The 21,452-nt window shown below is 42.6% G+C and overlaps 1 protein-coding gene across 2 annotated transcripts in view; it reads right to left on the bottom strand.

Annotated features, from left to right (window-relative positions):
- Nucleotides 1-21,452, bottom strand: part of b4galnt3b (beta-1,4-N-acetyl-galactosaminyl transferase 3b) — a 192,976-nt gene that overhangs the window by 120,569 nt on the left and 50,955 nt on the right. For both annotated transcript variants that reach the window (XM_086009008.1, XM_086009009.1), the window contains exon 2: nucleotides 2,800-2,906. In XM_086009008.1, the coding sequence (XP_085865134.1) occupies nucleotides 2,800-2,906 (107 nt within the window). The remainder of the gene's footprint in view (nucleotides 1-2,799; nucleotides 2,907-21,452) is intronic.

Raw genomic sequence — 21,452 nt, 5'->3', positions numbered from 1 at the left:
CGAATTTCATCAACACTAGAAATATTACAGCAAAAAGACCATGAAGTTCTAGATGAACTCGTTGCGATAGTCAGTTATTTATAATCTATATCAATGACTTAGATGAGGGGACAGAGTGTAATGTATTCAAATTTGCTGACAATACAAAGTTAGGTGGGAAAGTAAGTTGTGAGGAGGACGCAAAAAGAGACTACAAAGGGATATAGACAGTTTAGGTGAGTGGGCAAGAACATAGCAGATGGAATATAATGTGGAGAAATGTGAAATTATCAACTTTGAGGGGGGGGGGGGGGGGGAAAAATAGAGAAGCAGAATTTTTTTTTTTTTTTTTAAATAAATAGAGAGATTGATTGGGAAACACTGGTATTCAGGGGGACCTGGGTGTCCTTGTACACAAATCACAAAGTTAACATGCAGGTACAGCAAACAATTAGGAAAGCAAATGATATGTTAGCCTTTATTACAAAAGGATTGGAGTATAAAAGGTAAAGCAGTTTTGCTGCAATTATATATTGTCTTGATGAGCCCACACCTGGAGTACGGTGTACAGTTTTGATCCCCTTACCAAAGATATACTTGCCTTAGGAGGGCAACAAAGGTTCACTACACTGATTCCTGGAATGGGGGAATGCCCCATGAGAAATTATTGAGTAGATTAGGCCTATATTCTCTAGAGTTCAGAAGAATGAGAAACATACAAAATTCTTAAGGGTCTTGACAGGGTAGATGGTAGGAGGATGTTTCCCCTGGCTGGAGAGTCGAGAACTAGGGGTCACAGCCTTAGAATAAGGGATCGGCCATTTAGGACTGAGATGAGGAGAAATTTCTTCACTCAAAAAAGGGTTGTGAATCTTTGGAATTCTCTACCCCAGAGGGCGGTGGATGCTCATTGAGTACATTCAAGACAGAGTTCGATAGCTTTTTGGATACTAAGGGAACCAAGGGATATGGAGATAGTACAGGAAGGGAATGGCGATAGATGATCAGCCATGATCTTATTGAATGGTGGAGCAGGTTCGAAGGGCCAAATGGCCTACTCCTGCTCCTATTTCTTATGTTTTTATAACAGGAGTGCATGGTGTAAATTCTCAGTAAAAAAAGCGCAATTGTTACCCTGTAGCATGCCACTCCCATTCAGGACATGCAAAAGTTTGCAAGTTTTGGATCAAAGAGGAAGCAAGTTTAATTCATTGTGAAAATGAAGAAAAAATGTTTGGGCAAAAACCTGAATTGTAACAAGTACCTCAGCTCCACAGAGCCATGATCTCCCTCAGCTAATCTTGGAAACTGATCAGGAATGTGTTTTCCTGTTTTGTCTCTGCAGAGTATTAATTAACTAGCAGTGAAGTAGTATCAGCTGGTACCAGTATAGGGAGGGAAGGGAAAACTCGAGCGTAATCAGTTTCCACGAGACCACTGAAAGATTCCCTTTGGTAATGCCACTCTAAAGCAGCAATAGTACACATAACTAAGACCCAAGAGTGATTACATGGACACATGGAGGGGAGGATAGAACTGGGCTCTGGTGACGTCAGTCTGCCAGCACTAAACATTCGCACATGAATAATGACCAGGGTAACAAACCCTGACATACTAAAAAGGTGACTACATGTGCAGCTGTACCCTACTGAAGAACTCCGTGAGAAGAGAATGCTAACTTCCATACAGCAAATGAAAGAGGTAATTTTATTTTCTCTTTCTATGGGGAAATATCTGGCTTCCACGTGGCAATTTCCCATAGCAGCATGATTGAGATTAGGAGCTCACCGTGTAAGGAGCTGAAGAATGGGAGCCTGTGTCCCATCACTCTGTGGCTCAGCATGCTAGCCGAACAAGAACTTATTTCAGACTCTGATCCCCAGCATAAAGTTAGTGAGCAATATTTCCACTCCTTTAGCGGTTGCTTGAAGTTGCGGTTACTGATCTAAAAGAGGGAAATTATGACAAAGTCTAAACTGAAGAATTAAGATAGAGCTCCCTAGTGGTGTGGCGACAGACGCCATCAAAATTCTGCTTTATTTTGTTGAACAGCATGTGTGGTATGGGGTTCAGTTCTTGTTCTGTGTGGAGTTACATCACCTGAGTTGCACTGGCAAGGAGAGGTTACAAGTTTGCAAGATAAGGGAAGGGTAGGGAAATTAAACTAAGAAAAACAGCCAAAGGTTACTCCTGCTGGTTGCTAACCAGTGACTCCTGATGGAATGTGTGTAGACAATGGTGAGGACAGGGTCAGGTTAGGCAGAGAGGTCCATTCATTGTCTAAAATAATACAATGAAAGCTGGCCACTTGGACGTGATAGAGGGCTGCTGGCAACTCTACCACCTGCCAATAACTAAAAACAGAAGGCCACAAAATAGCTAAACACTCAGTTAATAAATTGTAACCCACAGAATTAACTTAAAACCCATAAAAATACACAATTCCACAAGAGCAACAAGACTTTTTAATATTGATCACTAACTTCCTGACCAGGAAAAAAACTCAGACACATGTTTCACACGCTGCTTTTCGCTGCAAGATAAATAAGGTGATGCTGCTCCCTCCAGAGATTACAAGAATCACCCCTAATGAGATGATTTTCACCATCACCGTCAGAGGCAGCAGCACCCTGCAGTGGTAATGCAAGCATCTTGGAGGCACCCTCTTTTCTGGCTATAAGCAGCTGAATGGTTTTCCCTCACTAATGTTTGTGCAACTTCTCCAGCTAATAACTGGGGAAAGTATAGTAGTCGTAAAAAAAAAAATGGAAACCATGAAATAGTCTAATGAAAATACAGCATTAATTACCACAGGCTTACCTCATTCGCTGCCTCCTCCTTTCTTTGGTTATAGTATTCCAAGTCCCGATCAACACCAGGCACTTTGTTACGTTGTACATAGGATTGTTTCTTCCAGTTTCTGAATTCTAAAAAAATACAGATGTGAGTCAGTACATTGCAAGTTTGGGAAGAATGACAAAATAGCAAGAAATTAAAAAGGTAATAAAATGTCAGACTACTTCCTTCCTCAGACAGACAACAGGTATGTAGGAATTAGAAATGTGTTGCTGACAAATATAGAAAATATAAAAACATTAAAAAAAATATTAAAAATAAATAAATAAATAAAAATCTATTTGGCCCATTGACACTCCTTAAATCTTCCATCATAACATCCAACTGTATTTTGAACACCACAATGTTTCCCCCTCCTCCAATTACCGTGCTAAACAGATCAATGAGTAAAGAAATAACAGAAAATGCTGGAAAAACTCAGCAGGTCAGACAACACCCGCGGAGAGAAATTTGAGTTGATGTTTCGGGTCGAACCCTTCTTCAAAACTGGAAATAAAAGATAGATCGGAGGCAGGGCTGCGATCGGACAAAAGAATAAAAGAAATAAAAAAGACAATAAAAGGTATTAGAAGCTAGACAAGATGGTAATAGGCTGAGATTAGGTGTAAAGTGTACTGGCAGGGCAAGAGATAGCTACCAGGTGTAGAGAGAAACAAAAAAAGGGGGGGGGGGGGGGGGGGGGGAAGAAAAGGAGTGGAAGTTTTTTCCTGTTAGCTGTTTGAAATCTACTACTTAAACTCATTTTCTGCTGTCTTGGTCGACTTTGAAGTAATAATCCGGGTTTACTATTTTCTATACAGTATTTCAATTAAATGCTACATCAACACCTTTCATTCCATTAAATTTAATTCATAAATTCATAGCAGATAGGAGCAGGAGTAGGCCATTCGGCCCTGCTCCGCCATTCAATGAGATCATGGCTGATCATCCAAATTCAGTACCCTGTCCCTGCCTTCTCCCCATATCCCTTTAGCCTTAAGAAATATATCCAACTCTTTCTTGAATCCTCCACCGCCCTCTGTGCCAGAGAATTCCACAGGTTCACCACTCTCTGGGTGAAGAAATTCCTCCTCATTTCTGTCCTAAATGGCTTACCCCTGGTTCTGGACTCCCCGGCCATCAGAAACATCCTTCCTGCATCTAGTCTGTCCAGACCGGACAGAATTTTATAGGTTTCGATGAGATCCCCTCTCAATCTTCTAAACTCCAGTGAGTATAAGCCCAATCGACACAATCTCTCCTCATACGTCATTCCTGCCATCCCAGGTATCAGCCTGGTGAATCTTCGCTGCACTCCCTCCATGGCAAGAACGTCCTTCCTCAGGTAAGGTGACCAAAACTGCACACAATCACAGAATCACAGAAACCCCACAGTGCAGATAGAGGCCATTTCGGCCCATCGAGCCTGCACCGACACATATCCCACCCGATCCCTGTAACCCCCTGTATTTAATCCCCCTAACACTAAGGGTCAATTTATCATAGCCAATCAACCTAACCTGCACATCTTTGGACTGTGGGAGGAAACCGGAGCACCCGGAGAAAACCCACGCAAACACGGGGAGAATGTGCAAACTCCACAGACAGTCACCCGAGGCCGGATTCGAACCCGGGTCCCTGGCGCTGTGAGGCAACAGTGCTAACCACTATGCCACCGTGCCGCCCGTACAGTACTCAAGGTGCAGTCTCACCAAGGCCCTGTACAACTGTAGCAAGACATCCTTGTTCCTGTACTCGAACCCTCTCGCTACGAAGGCCAACCTACCATTTGCCTTCTTAACCGCCTGCTGCACCTGCATGCTTACCTTCAGCGACTGGTGCACAAGGACACCCAGGTCTCGTTGCACTTCCCCTTCTCTCAGTCTATTGCGATTTAAATAATAATCTGCCTTCCTGTTTTTGCCACCAAAGTGGATAACCTCACATTTATCCACATTATAGTGCATTTGCCATGTTTCTGCCCAATCACCCAACCTGTCCAAATCATACTGGAGTTTCACGACATCCTCCTCACAGCTTACCCTCCCACCCAGCTTTGTGTCGTCTGCAAATTTGGAGATATTACATCCAATTCCCTCATCCAGATCATTACTATACTAGTCACTGCCTGCCACTCGGAAAACGACCCGTTTATTCCAACTCTTTGCTTTCTGTCCGCCAACCAGTTCTCTATCCAAGTCAATACCTTGCCCCCAATCCCATGTGCCTTAATTTTGCACGCTAATCTCTTATGCGGGACCTTATCGAAAGCCTTCTGACAGTCCAAATACACCACATCCACTGGTTCTCCCTTATCTATTTTACCAGTTACATCCTCAAAAAATTCCAGTAGATTAGTCAAGCATGATTTACCTTTTGTAAATCCATATTGACTTTGTCCGATCCTGTCACTGCTTTCCAAGTGCTCTGCTATTACATCTTTTATAATAGACTCTAGCATTTTCCCCACTACCGACGTCAGGCTTATCGGTCTGTAATTCTCCGCTTTTTCTCTACCACCTTTTTTGAATAGTGGGGTAACATTAGCTACCCTCCAATCCATGGGTACCGTTCCAGAGTCTATCGAGTTCTGGAAGATGACCAGCAATGCATCTACTATCTCTAGGGCCACTTCCTTAAGTACCCTGGGATGTAGACCATCAGGCCCTGGGGATTTATCAGCCTTCAGTCCCATCAATTTTCCTAACACCATTTCCCTACAAATACTGATTTCTTTCAGTACCTCCCTTTCATCAGACCCTATGTTCCCTGGCATCTCTGGGAGGTTATTTGTGTCCTCCTTTGTGAAGACAGAACCAAAGTGTGTATTTAGTTGGTCTGCCATTTCCTTGTTTCCCATTATAAATTCCCCTGATTCTGACTGTAAGGGACCTACGCTTGACTTCACCAATCTTTTTCTCTTCACATATCTATAAAAGCTTTTTCAGTCAGTTTTTATGTTCCGTGCTAGCTTACTCATTCTATTTTCCCTTTCTTAATTAATCCCTTTGTCGACTGGTCTAATCTATCCTCGTAGCTCATGCAGACAGTTGGGATCAGCTTGTTCTATACCCTTTTGTGATGCAAGTATGTTATTTTGTAGCGCAGTAATAAAAACGGAGCAGATTATTCCACGGGTGCATTCACACATACAGCCTTAGCTTCATAACCAACACTACAGTTAAAATGCAGCCTGAATCTGGAATCGGAACTTGACCTCCTAACAATGGTGTACAGTGGAATGAAGAGTGCATTGCTCTACTTTATTCTGGAGTCAGCTCAAGTATTAACTGTACAAGTGTAGTAGGGGTGCACCACAAAGCTAAACTTGTAGAGTAAATACATCCTAAAGTGTGCACTGATTAGCGCATTGTAAATGTACACTTTACTGCTCTGGCCATATATCCTAGCATTCTATTAACTTTTGCTTCACCACATTGAAAGGGATATGTCTACCATTAATTCCAGTCTATTTCTAAGTTTCTGTGCGAATTCAGTGCCATTGTACAACTATGCCTCAATTTAAAAAAATTTAACATTTGTCAATATTGAATTTAATTTGCCATGCATCTGCTCAATTTCATAACCAATCTGAATCCTTTTGCAAATCTTTTGCTGTATCCACACCCTACTTTTGTGTTCAGCAAATTTGACCAATTAGAGTTAATCGTGCATGCACGTTATTTACGTAGATTCAAGAAAAAGGGTCCAGGCATTGACCACTGAGGCTCCTCTCAAGACTTCAGGTTGGCATTACCCTTTGTGGTTTTCCCATTTTTAAAAAACCCAGCAACTTATTCAAAGCCATGTTCTACTTTAGAGACCTGTGACTTATAGTTTAGCTTTATTAGAAGTCTTTCAACCAGGGAACAGGCTATTCTGGATCTGGTACTGTGTAATGAGAAAGGGCTAATCAATAATCTTGTGGTAAAGGGGCCTTTAGGGACAAGTGACCATAATATGATTGAATTTTACATTAAGTTTGAGTGATGTAGTCAAATCTGAAACTAAGGTCTTCAATCTAAACAGAGGAAACTACAAGGGTATGAGGGACAAGTTGGCCATGGTAGATTGGGAGACTACACTAAAAAAGGTATGAAGATGGACATACAACGGCTAATATTCGAGGAAATAATGCATAATTTGCAACAAACATATTCCTCTAGGGCATAAAAACCCAAAAGGAAGTGATCCAACCATGGCTAACAAAAGAAATTAAAGCTACAGTAAACTCTTGTTTAAACAGCACCTAATCAACCAGAATTCTTTAATAACCGCCAAAATAGATAACTGGTAATCTTGCCGAATCCATCCATTTTTTGTTTATCCGAGTTCGAGTTTCCCGCGGTGGCCGAGTTAGTCGCTGGTTTCTATTTGTGTTAAAAATTGCCTACCTCTCCGTTATACGGAATTTTTAATCAACCGACACCATCCCGGGCCCATCGGTGCCGGATACGAAAGAGTTTACTGTAGTATTAAGTCAAAGGAGGAAGCTTATAAAGTTTCCAGAAAAAGCGGTCAGCCTGCGGATTGGGATCTGTTTAGAAATCAGCAAAGGGGGACCAAGAAATTGATAAAGAAAGGGAAAATGGAATATGAGCACAAACTAGCGAAAATTATAAAAACGAATTGTAAAAGCTTCTATGTGAAAAGGAAAAGACTGGTGAAGGTAAATGTAGGTCCTTTACAGTCAGACGGGAGAATTTATAATGGGGAATGAGGAAATGGCAGAGAAATTAAATAAATACTTTGTTTCTGTCTTCACGGAGGAAGACAAAAAACCTCCCAGAAATACGAGAAAACCAAGGGTGTGGCGAGAATGAGGAACTTAAAGAAATTAGTTAAAAAAACAGTACTAGCAAAATTAATGGGACTAAAAGTCGATAAATCCCAAGGACCGGATGACCTACATCCTAGGGTTTTGAAAGGTGGCCACTGGGATAGTGGACGCATTGGTTATCTTCCAAAATTCTATAGATTCTGGAACGGTTCCTGCAGATTGGAGGATAGCAAATGTAACCCCGCTATTTAAGAAAGGAGGGAGAGAGAAAAACGGGGAACTACAGACCTGTTAGCCTCACATCAGCAGTTGGGAAAATGCTGGAATCTATTATAAAGAATGCAATAACTGGGCACTTAGAAACGAATAGTAAGATTGGGCAGAGTCAACATGGATTTATGAAAGGGAAATCCTGTTTAACAAACCCATTGGAGTTCTTTGAGGATGTAACTAGTAGAGTAGATGAAGGGGAACTAGTCGAGATGTGGTGTATTTGGATTTTCAGAAGGCCTTCGATAAGATCCCACATAAGAGGTTGGTGAACAAAGTTAGGGCACATGGAATTAGGGGTAATATACTAGCATAGATTGAGAATTGGTTAACGGACAGAAGACAGAGTAGGGATAAACGGGTCTTTTTCAGTGGGGTACCGCAAGGATCGGCGCTTGGGCCCCAGCTATTCACAATCTATATCAATGATTTGGATGAGGGGACTAAATGTAACATTTCAAATTTGCTGATGATACAAAGCTAGGTGGCAGTGTTAGTTGTGACGAGGATGTGAAGAGGCTTCAAGGGATCTCGACAGGCTCAGGTGAGTGGGCGAGAACATGGCAGGTGGATTATGTGGATAAATGTGAAGTTATCTACTTCGGTAGAAAAAACAGAAAGGCAGAGTATTTCCTAAATGGTGAAAGATTGGGGAACGCAGGTGCTCAAAAAGGGACCTGGGTGCCCTTGTACATGAGTCACTGAAAGTGAATGTGCAGGTGCAGCAAGCCATTAGGAAGGCAAAATGGTATGCTGGCCTTCATTACAAGAGGATTTGAGTACAGGAGTAAAGAAGTCTTACTCCAATTATATAGGGCCTTGGCGAGACCACACCTGGAGTACTGTGTACAATTTTGGTCTCCTTACCTAAGGAAGGATATACTTGCCATAGAGTGCAACGAAGGTTCACGAGATTGATTCCTGGGATGGCGGGACTGTCGTATGAGAAGAGATTGAGTAAACTAGGCCTGTATTCTCTTGAATTCAGAAGAATGAATGAGAGGGGATCTCATTGAAGCATACAAAATTATTACAGGGCTTGATGGGATGGATGCTGGGAGAATGTTTCCTTTGGCTGGGGAGTCTAGAACCAGGGGCCACAGCCTCAGGATAAAAGGGTAGGCCATTCAGGACTGAGATGAGAAGAAATTTCTTCAGAGGGTGGTGAATCTTTGGAATTCTCTACCCCAGAGGGCTGTGGAGGCTCAGTCATTGGGTATATTCAAAACAGAAGTCGATAGATTTCTGACTAGTAAGGGCATCAAGGGATATGGCAATAGGGCCGGTGAATGGAGTTGAGGCAGAAGATCAGCCATGATCTCATTGAATGGCAGAGCAGGCTCAAAGGGCCGAATGGCCTGCTCCTATTTATGTTGTGTGTAAGAAAGCATTCTTAGTGTAATTCAAGTCTATAACTATATTTCTAGAAAATAGTAATTTAATATTTCAACGACTAACTTCACTGCCATTTTCGGGTTTAACTTCCTCCTTAATGTCTTGATATTGGTAGACATTTTCAGTATTATGCCAAGCATCTTCAATTGTCTCGTTTGCATTTCTAATTTCATTTTACCTTGCTTTTAGCATGATCCTACACTCCTCCCAGAGTTCATAAACATACAAAAAAGGACAGGAAAAGACTAGCTGGTCCATCAAACCCATCAGACATGGTGCAACCTACACACACCATCAATCTCCGTCAGTCACACAATCTCCTGGGAGAGGCAAGAGAGAAAAAAACCGTAGGCCAATTCAGAAAAAAAAAACGGCTCTCCCTCTCTGGTTTTCAAAAGCAATCAAACAAGTTCTCATCTTTCACCCCCTTGTGCTTTATTTTTTTTCTCTAATTAATTGGTCTATTCTTTCATTTGAGAGTTGCTGTTATTATGTTGGAGTGAAGGATAATTGCTGGGAGCTACACTTGACTTCCAATCCATACCACACCCAAAATGGGAGTGCTTGATATTAATAGGTACGATGAATGAAGTATCCCTTGAGGACTCTACAGAAAAACAATGTTCACACAGTCTCAGTAAATGAGATCCATCTCTCCAGCAAAGACAAATTCAGCCGACTAAACGACAGTGCGGTTCGATCAGACAGTAAAGGAGCAGCAGCTGTTCTCCTGAAACACTGCGATCTGCAGCTCTGGTGCAGTTTGTAAACTGGAGTGTGTAACAGCCAAAGTTTACAAGGAGTGCCTCCAAGCGCTAGGTCTAGTCTGTTTTTCCCCACCAGGGACTTCAAGTATTCAGGATGACCGATTTGGGAACAACCTGCAGATCCTGGGGGACTTCAGTGTAAAACAGTTCATGTGGGGCAGCAGACCATCAGTGCTGCAGGCGAACAGCTGTGGGACATAACCAAGGACCTGGGCTACAGCATCTTAAACCGACCCCCCACCCCAAAGTCCACCGCAGCAACTTCAACTCCATGACTCCACTGTAGCACCAGTAATGGCTAGCATGTGCAGAGGTTCAAGGGTCAGGGAAGACGTGGACAGTGATCATCTGCCAGTTCTGTTTACACTGAACTTTTCTGCTAAATCTGACTGCCCAGAACACTTGGCTAGGACTACAAAAAAAGCACTCTGGGCTGCCAAAGTGTTTACACCCAATAGTCACTATTGCAATGTAGGGAAATACAGTAGCCAATTTGTGACAGCAAGGTCCACAAACAGCAATGAAATAAATGACCATGGTGGCATTGGTTGATGGATAAATGCTGACCAGGAAACCAGGAGCACATCCCTGCTCACCTTGGAAAATTGCCATGGGATCTTTTACAGTCACCCAAGAGAGCACTCCCATTTTGATTTAACATCTCACCTGAAAACGACACAACCAACAATGCAACAATCCCTCAGCACTGCATTGAAGTGTCAGTCTTGATTATCTGCTCAAATCTCTGGCGTGGAGCTTAAACCTTCTGACTCAAGCCATCAGTGAACCAAGACTGGCACTTTCAGCAGAGAACAGCAAAATCAGCAATACTGGTGCAGAATCCTGGCACTAAGACTGCTATGATGCCTGAACACATCACTAAACTGGGAGGAACTAACTACATTAAAGCATCACTCAACGAGCCAAATACATCAGTTAACCATCTGCAGATTAAAATTTGGCAACTTCTCAAAATCAATGCTGAGAAGCAGTGGGATTTTTTCCCTACAAGGTTGAATAAGGACAAGGTTCTAAACTACTCTGGCAAAAAATAGTTACAGGGCACAGCACAGTTCAAAAACATATTGGCACTGCATTCTGGGCTACAGTGCAGAGACAGGCTCAGAAAATGAAAAGTTTTTCAAAGATTGCCTTTGCACTGACCATACCAAACCAAGTCACAAGGAATTTGGACAGCAGGTGGAAAAGGAAGTGGAAGATTGCATCCACTCTCAACCCAAACTTGCAATCTTTGAGCAAGTAATGGAGAGGATAATGCACTGAAGAGAAATCCAATCAATAACTGCTACAGAATTCCAGTTGTGTCTAAGGAGCACACAAGAGTCTCAGGAGAGGATGGAATCATCAAATGTTCTTGGGAGTCACCCAAACTCTTCAAGTCATCAGTGCTGGGCTACTTCGCGAGATGCTGGAAGTCAGCCATGATCACAATGATCCACAAACCAGGCAAGTCAGTCAGTCAGTCAGTCAGTCAGTCAGTCTGTTGAACTGCCTGGGAAAGCTGCTGGAGGCAATCACTTACCATCTCCAACATCATCTCAAGACAACAATGACATTTTCTAACTCAGGCCAAGCTGGGTTCAGAAGAGGAAAAAGCACCAGCAATGGCTGCCAGAGCACATTCTCCGAGCCTTTAACAAGAAAGGAGTGCACATTGCAGTGTCAATGTTGAGCTCAGTGGGCTACAAAATGCCATCTCTGAATGAGACCTGCTCGTCAGCTGGTGCAATTACTATCTAATGTCCCAGCCAAGTGTGCAACCGGTGTCAGAGTGGGCACAAGAATCACCACCCGATTCTTTCCAGTGGCAGGAATTCCCCAGGGCTCTGTTCTCAGCATACTCTGGTTTCTCATTTAGGTCAATTCTGCTGAACCCCACACAATCTATGCTCTTCGCCTAAAAGAAACAAGTACATGAAACAGCAACATGAAGATTGAGCAGTGTCAAAATCAAATCAAGACCAGTCGATAGCAGAAGTTCCTGGACATAACTTTCCAGAGAAATATGGCTTGGACACATCAACATCATCACTGCTAGGACAGCAAAGAGGACACAAAGAATCAGATACAGATAGGCTAAGTGAGTGGGCAAACATTTGGCAGATGGCGTATAATGTGGGAAAGTGAGGTTATCCACTTTGGTAAGAATAATAAAAAAGCAAAATTATTTAAATGGAGAGAGATTACAAAAAGCTGCAGTACAGAGGGACCCGAGGGTCCTTGTGCATGAAACACAGTTAACATGCAGGTACAGCAAGTAATCAAGAAGGCAAATGGAATGTTGGCCTTTATTGCAAGGGGGTTGGAGTATAAAAGCAGGGAAGTCCTGCTACAACTGTACAGGATATTGGTGAGACCACACCTGGAGTAGTGCGTACAGTTTTGGTCTCATTTAAAAAGGAGGGATATACTTGCATTGGAGGCAGTTCAGAGAAGGTTCACGAGGTTGATTCCAGAGATGAAGCGGTTGACTTATGAAGCAAGGTTGAGTAGGTTGGGCCTACACTCATTGGAGTTTAGAAGAATGAGAGATGATCTTATTGAAACATAAGATACTGAGGGGGCTCGACAAGGTAGATGCAGAGAAGACGTTTCCTCTCATGGGGGAATCTAGAACTAGGGGGCAGAGTTTCAGAATAAGGAGTCGCCCATTTAAAACTGAGATGTGGAGGAATTTTTTTCCTCTGGGGGTCGTAAATCTGTGGAATTCTCTGCCCCAGAGAGCTGAGTAAGCTGGGTCATTGAATATATTTAAGGTGGAGATAGACAGATTTTTGAATAAGGGAGTGAAGGGTTATGGGGAGCGGGCAGGGAAATGGAGCGGTGCCCAAGATCAGATCAGCTATGATTGCATTAAATGGCGGAGCAGGCTTGAGGGGCCAAATGGCCTACTCCTGCTCCTATTTCTTATGTTCTCATGTCATCAGCCAGGCTAGTCCAATTGTGCAGATCTATAGAAAGAAGCAGTCAGCCCCAGAACTTTTCAGATTATATAAAGCCCATCTCTGGCCAATCCTGTAATATGGCCACTCAGCTTGGTGTACAGCCAATCAACCAAAGATTGAGGCTACAGACAATCCAGAACCAAGCAATAAGGGCTGAACATCGCCACCCATGCTTCATCTGCTCTGGGTGTCAGCTGTGGTTCAGTGGGTAGCACTCTCGCCCGAGTCAAAAGGTTGGGGGTTCAAGTCCCACTCCAAGCTGACATGCCAGTATAGTACTGAGGGAGTGCTGCACTGTCGGAGGTGCCGTCTTTTGGATGAGACGTTAAACCATGACCCGGTCTGCCCCCAGGTGGATGTAAAAAGATCCCATGGCCACTATTCTGAAGAAAAGCAGGGGAGTTCAGCCCAGTGTCCTGGCCAATAAATTGTCCCTGAACCAACACCTAAAAATAGATTTTCTGGTCATCATCACATTGCTGTTTGTGGGAGCTTGCTGTGTGCAAATTGACTGCCATGTTTCCTACATTACAACAGTGACTACACTCCAAAAGTACTTCATTGGCTGTAAAGCACTATTTGATGTCCTGAGGTTGTGAAAGGCAATTTACAAGTGCAAATCTTTCTTTTAAAAACCTATCTGCACGACATCTGTGGGCTCCAAACAATGAAAGAAAGGTTTCTGAAGCTATGGGAGAGGTACCTATAGAAGGTAAGGATTAAACCGTAATCATCACAGCTGATCCCAAACAAATACGATTTGGTTGGGATTACGGAAACGTGGTTCAAGGAAGGCCAGGACTGGGAACTCAACATCCAGGGGTATTTGATATTCAGGAAAGATAGGCAAAAAGGAAAGGGAGGTGGGGTAGCATTACTGGTTAAAGAAGGGATTAAACACAATTGTAATGAAGGATATTAGCTCTGATGATGTGGAATCTGTATGGGTAGAATTGAGGAATAAAAAACGTTAGTGGGAGTGGTTTATAGACCTCCAAACAGTAAGGCGGAGGTTGGGGATGGCATTCAAAGAGAAATTAAAGAAGCGTGCAATAAGGGCACAGCAGTCATCATGGGTGACTTTAATCTACATATAGATTGGGCCAACCAAATGAGTAACAATACTGTGGAGGAGGAATTCCTGGAGTGTTTACGGGATGGTTTCCTGGACCAATATGTCGAGGAACCAACCAGAGATCAGGCCATCTTAGACTGGGTATTATGTAACGAGAAAGGATTAATTAGCAATCTTGTTGTGCGAGGCCCCTTGGGTCGGAGCGATCATAATATGATCGAATTCTTCATTAAGATGGAGAATGAAGTAGTTGACTCGGAGACTAGGGTCCTCAATTTAAATAAAGGAAACCATGATGGTCTGAGGAGCGAGTTGGGTAGGATTGATTGGGGAATGGCACTCAAAGGGTTGATGGTGGATAGGCAATGGCAAACATTCAAAGACCGAATGGATGAACTACAGAATTTGTTCATCCCAGTTTGGCATAAAAATAAAAAAGGTGACCCAACTGTGGCTAACAAGGGAAATTAGGGATAGCATAAGGTCCAAGGAGAGGGCATATAAACTGGCCAGAAAAAGCAATAACCCTGAGGATTGGGAGCAGTTTAGGATTAAACAAAGGAGGACAAAGGGATTAATTAAGAAAGGGAAAATAGAATGAGTGTAAGCTTGCAGAGAACATAAAAACTGACTGTAAAAACTTTTATAGATATGTGGAGAGAAAAAGATTGGTGAAGTCAAGCGTAGGTCCCTTGCAGTCAGAATCAGGGGAATTTATAATGGGGAACAAAGAAATGGCAGACCAACTAAATACATATTTTGGTTCTGTCTTCACAAAGGAGGACACAAATAACCTCCCAGAGATGCCGGGGAACATAGGGTCTGATGAAAGGGTGGAACTGAAAGAAATCAGTATTTGTAGGGAAATGGTGTTAGGAAAATTGATGGGACTGAAGGCCGTTAAATCCCCAGGGCCTGATAATCTACATCCCAGGGTACTTAAGGAAGTGGCCCTAGAGATAGTAGATGCATTGCTGGTCATCTTCCAGAACTCGATAGACTCTGGAACGGTACCCATGGATTGGCGGGTAGCTAATGTTACCCCACTATTCAAAAAAGGTGGTAGAGAAAAGGCGGGGAATTACAGACCGGTAAGCTTGACATCGGTAGTGGGGAAAATACTAAAGTCCATTATAAAAGATGTAATAGCAGAGCACTTGGAAAGCAGTGACTGGATCGGACAAAGTCAACATGGATTTACAAAAGGTAAATCATGCTTGACTAATCTACTGGAATTTTTTGAGGATGTAACTGGTAAAATAGATAAGGGAGAACCAGTGGATGTGGTGTATTTGGACTTTCAGAAGGCTTTCGATAAGGTCCCGCATAAGAGATTAGCGTGCAAAATTAAGGCACATGGGATTGGGGGCAAGGTATTGACTTGGATAGAGAACTGGTTGGCGGACAGAAAGCAAAGAGTTGGAATAAACGGGTCATTTTCCGAGTGGCAGGCAGTGACTAGTGGGGTACCGCAAGGATCGGTCCTAGGACCCCAGCTGTTCACAATATATATTAATGATCTGGATGAGGGAATTGGATGTAATATCTCCAAATTTGCAGACGACACAAAGCTTGGGGGGGGGGGGGGGGAGGGAGGGAGGGAGGGAGGGAGGGTGGGTATGCTGTGAGGAGGATGTCATGAAACTCCAGCACAATTTGGACAGGTTGGGTGATGGGCAGAAACATGGCAAATGCACTGCACTAATAATATGTGGATAAATGTGAGGTTATCCACTTTGGTGGCAAAAACAGGAAGGCAGATTATTTGAATGGTAATGGTTTGGGAGAAGGGGAAGTGCAAAGAGACCTGGGTGTTCTTGCACACCAGTCGCTGAAGGTAAGCATGCAGGTGCAGCAGGCGGTTAAGGCGGCAAATGGTATGTTGGCCTTCGTAGCAAGAGGGTTCGAGTACAAGAACAAGTATGTCTTGCTACAGTTGTACAGGGCCTTGGTGAGACCACACCCTGAGTATTGTGTGCAGTTTTAGTCGCCTTAGCTGAGGAAGGGCGTTCTTGCCATGGAAGGAGTGCAGCGAAGATTCACCAGGCTGATACCTGGGATGGTAGGAATGACGTATGAGGAGAGATTGTGTCGATTGGGATTATACTCACTGGAGTTTAGAAGATTGAGGGGGGATCTCATCGAAACCTATAAAATTCTGTCAGGCCTGGACAGACTAGATGCAGGAAGGATGTTCCTGATGGCTGGGGAATCCAGAACCAGGGGTCATAGTCTAAGGATAAGGGGTAAGCCATTTAGGACTGAAATGAGGAGGAATTTCTTCACCCAGAGTGGTGAACCTGTGGAATTCTCTGCCACAAGAGGGCAGTGGAGGCCAGTTCATTAAATATATTCAAGAAAGAGTTGGATATATTTCTTAAGGCTAAAGGGATCAAGGGATATGGGGAGAAGGCAGGGACCGGGTACTGAATTTGGATGATCAGCCATGATCTCATTGAATGGCAGCGCGGGCTCGAAGGGCCGAATGGCCTACTCCTATCTTCTATGTATCTATGAGGAAGGACAGAGCCCACCCGGATACATTTGCAATTCTGCGCCGTCTGTGGGTCCGCAACAGCTGGCGCACTTAAATCCATGCACCAGTTAGAATGGACTGGTGCAAATTCCAAAATATCCGATATGATTAGAATGTGCAAATAAACCCTCTGCCATCCTTAGCAAGCCCCCAGTGTTATTAGTCTGAAGTGGCCCATTCGAGCTTGGATATCCTGCACTATGAACTCTAAATACCAAAACATATTTAACAGCAGTAGACAAATAACTTAAGTACCAGTTGTAATAATCCTAAAGGACTGGATGCAGCTCCTCTCAGCCCAAGGGAATTTGCTAATACAAGGCAAAACTCAAAGTTCCCTGGAAGAAGAGTGGGCGTGTGTGCAGGAAAGCAAAGTACAGGAAACTGTGCTATCCAGCACCCACGGGATTGAGCTGCTGCCATTGCCTCAAAACTGCCGGACTCTCCAGAGTTAATGTTGAGAGATACGGAGATTCTTATTTCCGTATTTGACAACAAACACTGTTGCTTTGCAACAGCTTCTAAACACTCGGGTGTGGCCCTAAAGCTCTGTAGCTGAAGCTGTTGCTATAGCTACAGACCTTGCACAGCATGACTGTTCAAACAAAGCAAAAAAATAAATAAAAAATGGCTGCTGATTTTTGCCGGTGGCTCCAGATTGCCGGATAGCTCACCTCCGGATAGCACAAAAAGTTTCCTGTACTGTTGTTGATTATTAATGACACTGTTTGGTATACATAACTGTATTTTGTATTTTTTCTGGAAGCAGTTCAAGACCATTATCTGGTACTTACATGGGTCTTTACATAGTATAGCAAGTGGTCTAATAACACACCAGTCTGTCAAGGAATTTAACTGTACATTGTGGCATCAAGGACAAAGTATACTGGATCATTTATGAAGATTTCAAAAAGATTTTTCACATATGCTTCAAGCTGGGAAAAAAAAAATGTATATTTTTCCTGTTCAGTAATAATAATGAACAATCACTGGTGATATGGGTCGTGTTGTAATACTCACACCAGCGGTCAGGCAGCAAATAATGTCAAATTACATCTCCAGCAGATGAAGAGCTTTTATGAATGTGAAATGTCAGTTATATATTACAACATGAGGGAGTCTAACTACTGGAGTTTACCAGTGAACATTTCATTTTAATAACCTGCCAGCCCCCTCAAAAAAACCTTGAAAATTGATGGACATATTTTTCCAGTTTCTTGTGAAGCACTGAAACCACAATATTGTTGATATTTCACTCCCAAAGTGAATTTAAAAAACTTAGCTGAAGCTTCAATTTGTCACAAGATAGATTTCCAGTTTAAAAACTGTAGCTACCCAGATAGGCTTAAAAAGCTGGGCCCATATTCTTTACAGAAGCAATGGAGCGATTTGATTGGAGGTCTGTAAAATAATGATGGGATAGACTGTGCTCCAATTGACAAATTATTTCAATTAGATAGGTTGGGTGAGGACGGGGGTCATATTTATGTTACGCAATGGTAAATTAGGTTAGATGGTAGGCAGTTCTTCATTTCCCAGGGAATAGTAGTCCTATGGAACAAGTTGATGGCTTGTGTGATGCTAATTTTCTGTACCTTCAGGAGCTGGACTGGTTCCTGGTTGGGGCAGAGATCATGTCATACAAAAAAGGTAGATGCCAAGTCATGATCAATGTGATTTCTTTGGTCAGTTTTGATTAATCTCCCCCTGCCCATGGCGCAGCGAGAGAGAGCGAGAGAGAGCGAAGGAATTTTCCAGGTTAAATGGTTCCAGGTGGGTAGAGAGTGTCTGAATCATGATGCACAACTACTGTATGGGACAGGGTAGAGGGACCAGCTGGTCTTTGACATTTTCATATTTCCTCTGGATCTCAAACTCAGTCAGCAAAAAGCTGTGGCACTGACTAACTGCTACGCGAACATGGCAGGACAGACACGAGCTAATCCAGGAAAATTTGAATGCTTAAAATAAAATATATGAGAGCGGTCTGCAAAAACAAACTCTACAGTCTTATGGCTTTTCAAGTATTAATCTTTCTATAATGGCACCAACTTCTTTGACGGAGCATTTTACTCATCTGCCATGATGCATTTTTTTGATACTCTAAAATGATCAGATCTGCAACTATTTACGACATTATCTTGTAACCCATTCCTTAAACACAATGAAACACTCAATATAAATGAAGAAATCAATATTTTAGCAACAATTCATGATGCTGTGTGCAATTCACAGAAAAATATTCCTTGGTATGGCCTATGAGTGATGTGCATCCTCCGTACACTGCATAGTAAAGCCCAACTTAGCCTCTGGTTAAACCACCGCTGACCAGGCACATAATATCGTAATGTAGAAAAGCATTCTGCTGCTCCCACACCTTATAAAGCCCTAGGACTTGTACCACTGCATCAATTCATTCTGATCTAAAGCTTTATAAAAAAAAAGGTATGCAAAGGACCAAAACAGGAAAATAAAATAAACACATCAGCTGGGGGAAGTGGATGCCTAAAATTCTATACAGTCTACTCCTGTTAATTCAAAGTTACTGTTTGCTTGAAAAAAAATTGTCCAGCAAGTTAAAATTAATCACTTAAATACAGCGCAGGAGCCTTTGGTCCACAATTTCTATTTAAATTAACAGAATACCAAATTCCTTAATTTGAATTAATAAAGGAGTGGACTGTACACGAATATCTTATAAGTAAAATGAGAGACCCTGGCTGGAGGGGAAGACTATGATATCATCTGCATCACAGAAACCAGATTCAACAATTAGGTAAACACCCAAAAGAGACATTACTTGGCAGAGATAGAGAGAGAAAAAAATACTGGGAAGGGGTGTAGCCATGGGAATTTTATTGCAATACTGATGCACTTATTTGGTCTGCTGCAGATGCAAACTCAAGAGCTTTAGGCTTAGGAGAGTAATCTATAAATAGTTGTGGATAGCTCACTGAAACCAGCAGCGCCGTGTGCTGCAGCAGTTAAAGAAAACTAACCAGATCTTTGTATATATAGATAGAATGAGTGATTGAAACAAATCCCAGAAGGCGATAGCAAATCTGTATAATGTACTATTACAGCCAAACCTAGACTGCGGTGTACAATTCTGGTTGTGATACTACAGTAAGGATATTCAGCCATTATGGGAAAGAATGGCAATCAAACTGATATTTAAAGCATTTGAACTCCTGCTCTTCCTAGCCCCACAAGAACATTTTAACATAAATTACGAACTTACCTTTACGGGCCTCTCCTGGCCCTGATCCAGTCCCTGCTTAAGGCCTATTATTCTCAAGAGCGATTTGTACTCTGGGGGCTCTTTCCTTTATTTTTGGCTGTTCTGTTACTGACTTTGCCACTTCAGTTTAAGGCGACACTATAGAACACAGATTTGGCAGTAGGGCAACTCTACCCAAATGAGGAACGTAACCAGGGATTTTAGTTTTGCAAATTTTCGGTTAAATAGCTTGATTAAGTTTGTCCAAGGGGAGCCAGTTAGAACTGGAAATGGAACAGAGTTTCATGTACCCATTGTTGGTGTTAAACACTCTTAAGTAACACACCCATTATCTGCCTCAATATGCAAAACTCTTAATATTCCACAAGTTTGCAGTGAAAATCCCCCCCCCCCCCCCACCCCCCCAAATCAGTCTCCTTGGGTGATCGGAATCAGATTGCCCATTTAGTGCAAAAATAAAGGTTGAAACTGCCTGAAGTTATTTTACACAAGATCCTTACAGCGAACTAAAAGTGAACTCCTCCCCTCCGCTCTTTCCTTCTACCGGCTCTTCCCTCCATATTATTTCCATTATTCCCTACCTCCTAACCTAAATTCAAATTGGTCCAACTTCCCATATGCAATAGAACGGGAGATTGACTAATATTAAAAACTGTTTCTCTGCATGTACTTCCTGTGTATAAAACCTGTTGTCACTCGAGTCAATGGATTTCGTGCCATGTGCACTATTGAGCCAGTATGGAAGCTCCCAAGTTCAATCTTTAGTCTCTGGTGATTCAGCCAATCTCAGCAAATTTGGCACAGGGATGCTGCATTTGTTTCAACACTTGTCTGGGGAGTGGGAAAAATTATTCAGGGATCTTGTTCTCGATTGCTATTTCAAGACCCCGATAGAATGTGTACACATGGGATGCTCCAAGTTAGAAAGGATCAGACTTGGATAGGATACCTCCAAGGTCAAACAGCCAACACGATTCAAACTCACACCAGGGTTTGGGAGATTTCAAACAATTACTGATGGGTGGTGTTTTTACTGGAGTGGCATCAACGAGGGTCTTGTGCTTTCTGTGGTACATGCAAGTATAAATGGCCAGTCCGACTGTGACCAGCAGTGGAGACACTTTTTCATGAGCTTCATGATCGGATACGTCCTCTGGCGGCATGCTGTACACAGAGCTGCTTTGATATCAACGTGCTTGCATCATAGTGCTAGATATCAGGACACAAATTTCAACATCAATTGCAAGAACCCCTCCTCAGTACCTCTTACCTTATTCTGCAAATGTGTTTAAAAAGACAATACCGTTTAATGTAGTTTTATATTTAGCAATGTGGAATCAACAGAATTCTAATATTAATGTAATCTCCTGGGAGAGGCAAAAAGATTGTATGGCTGCGACTGGGTGGGTGGGTGGAGGGGGGGGTGGGGAGAAGAGGGTAAAGGAGGTTGAGGAAGAAATTGCTTGGTTGTGATGCTCCGGCCATTATGGCGTGGGGCAAGCTTAGTGGACCAGCTGAGCTTTCCCTGCCCATTTATGTTCATAATCAACATTCCATGGAGGGCCAACAGATCAGTAAAATAGGACAACTGCTAGTGCAGATTAAAAT

This window comes from Somniosus microcephalus, chromosome 16, assembly GCF_052327205.1.
Source record: "Somniosus microcephalus isolate GS21.2 chromosome 16, FLI_Smic_1.0, whole genome shotgun sequence".
Taxonomy (NCBI): Eukaryota; Metazoa; Chordata; class Chondrichthyes; order Squaliformes; family Somniosidae; genus Somniosus; species Somniosus microcephalus.
This window is presented reverse-complemented; position numbering and strand designations above follow the sequence as displayed.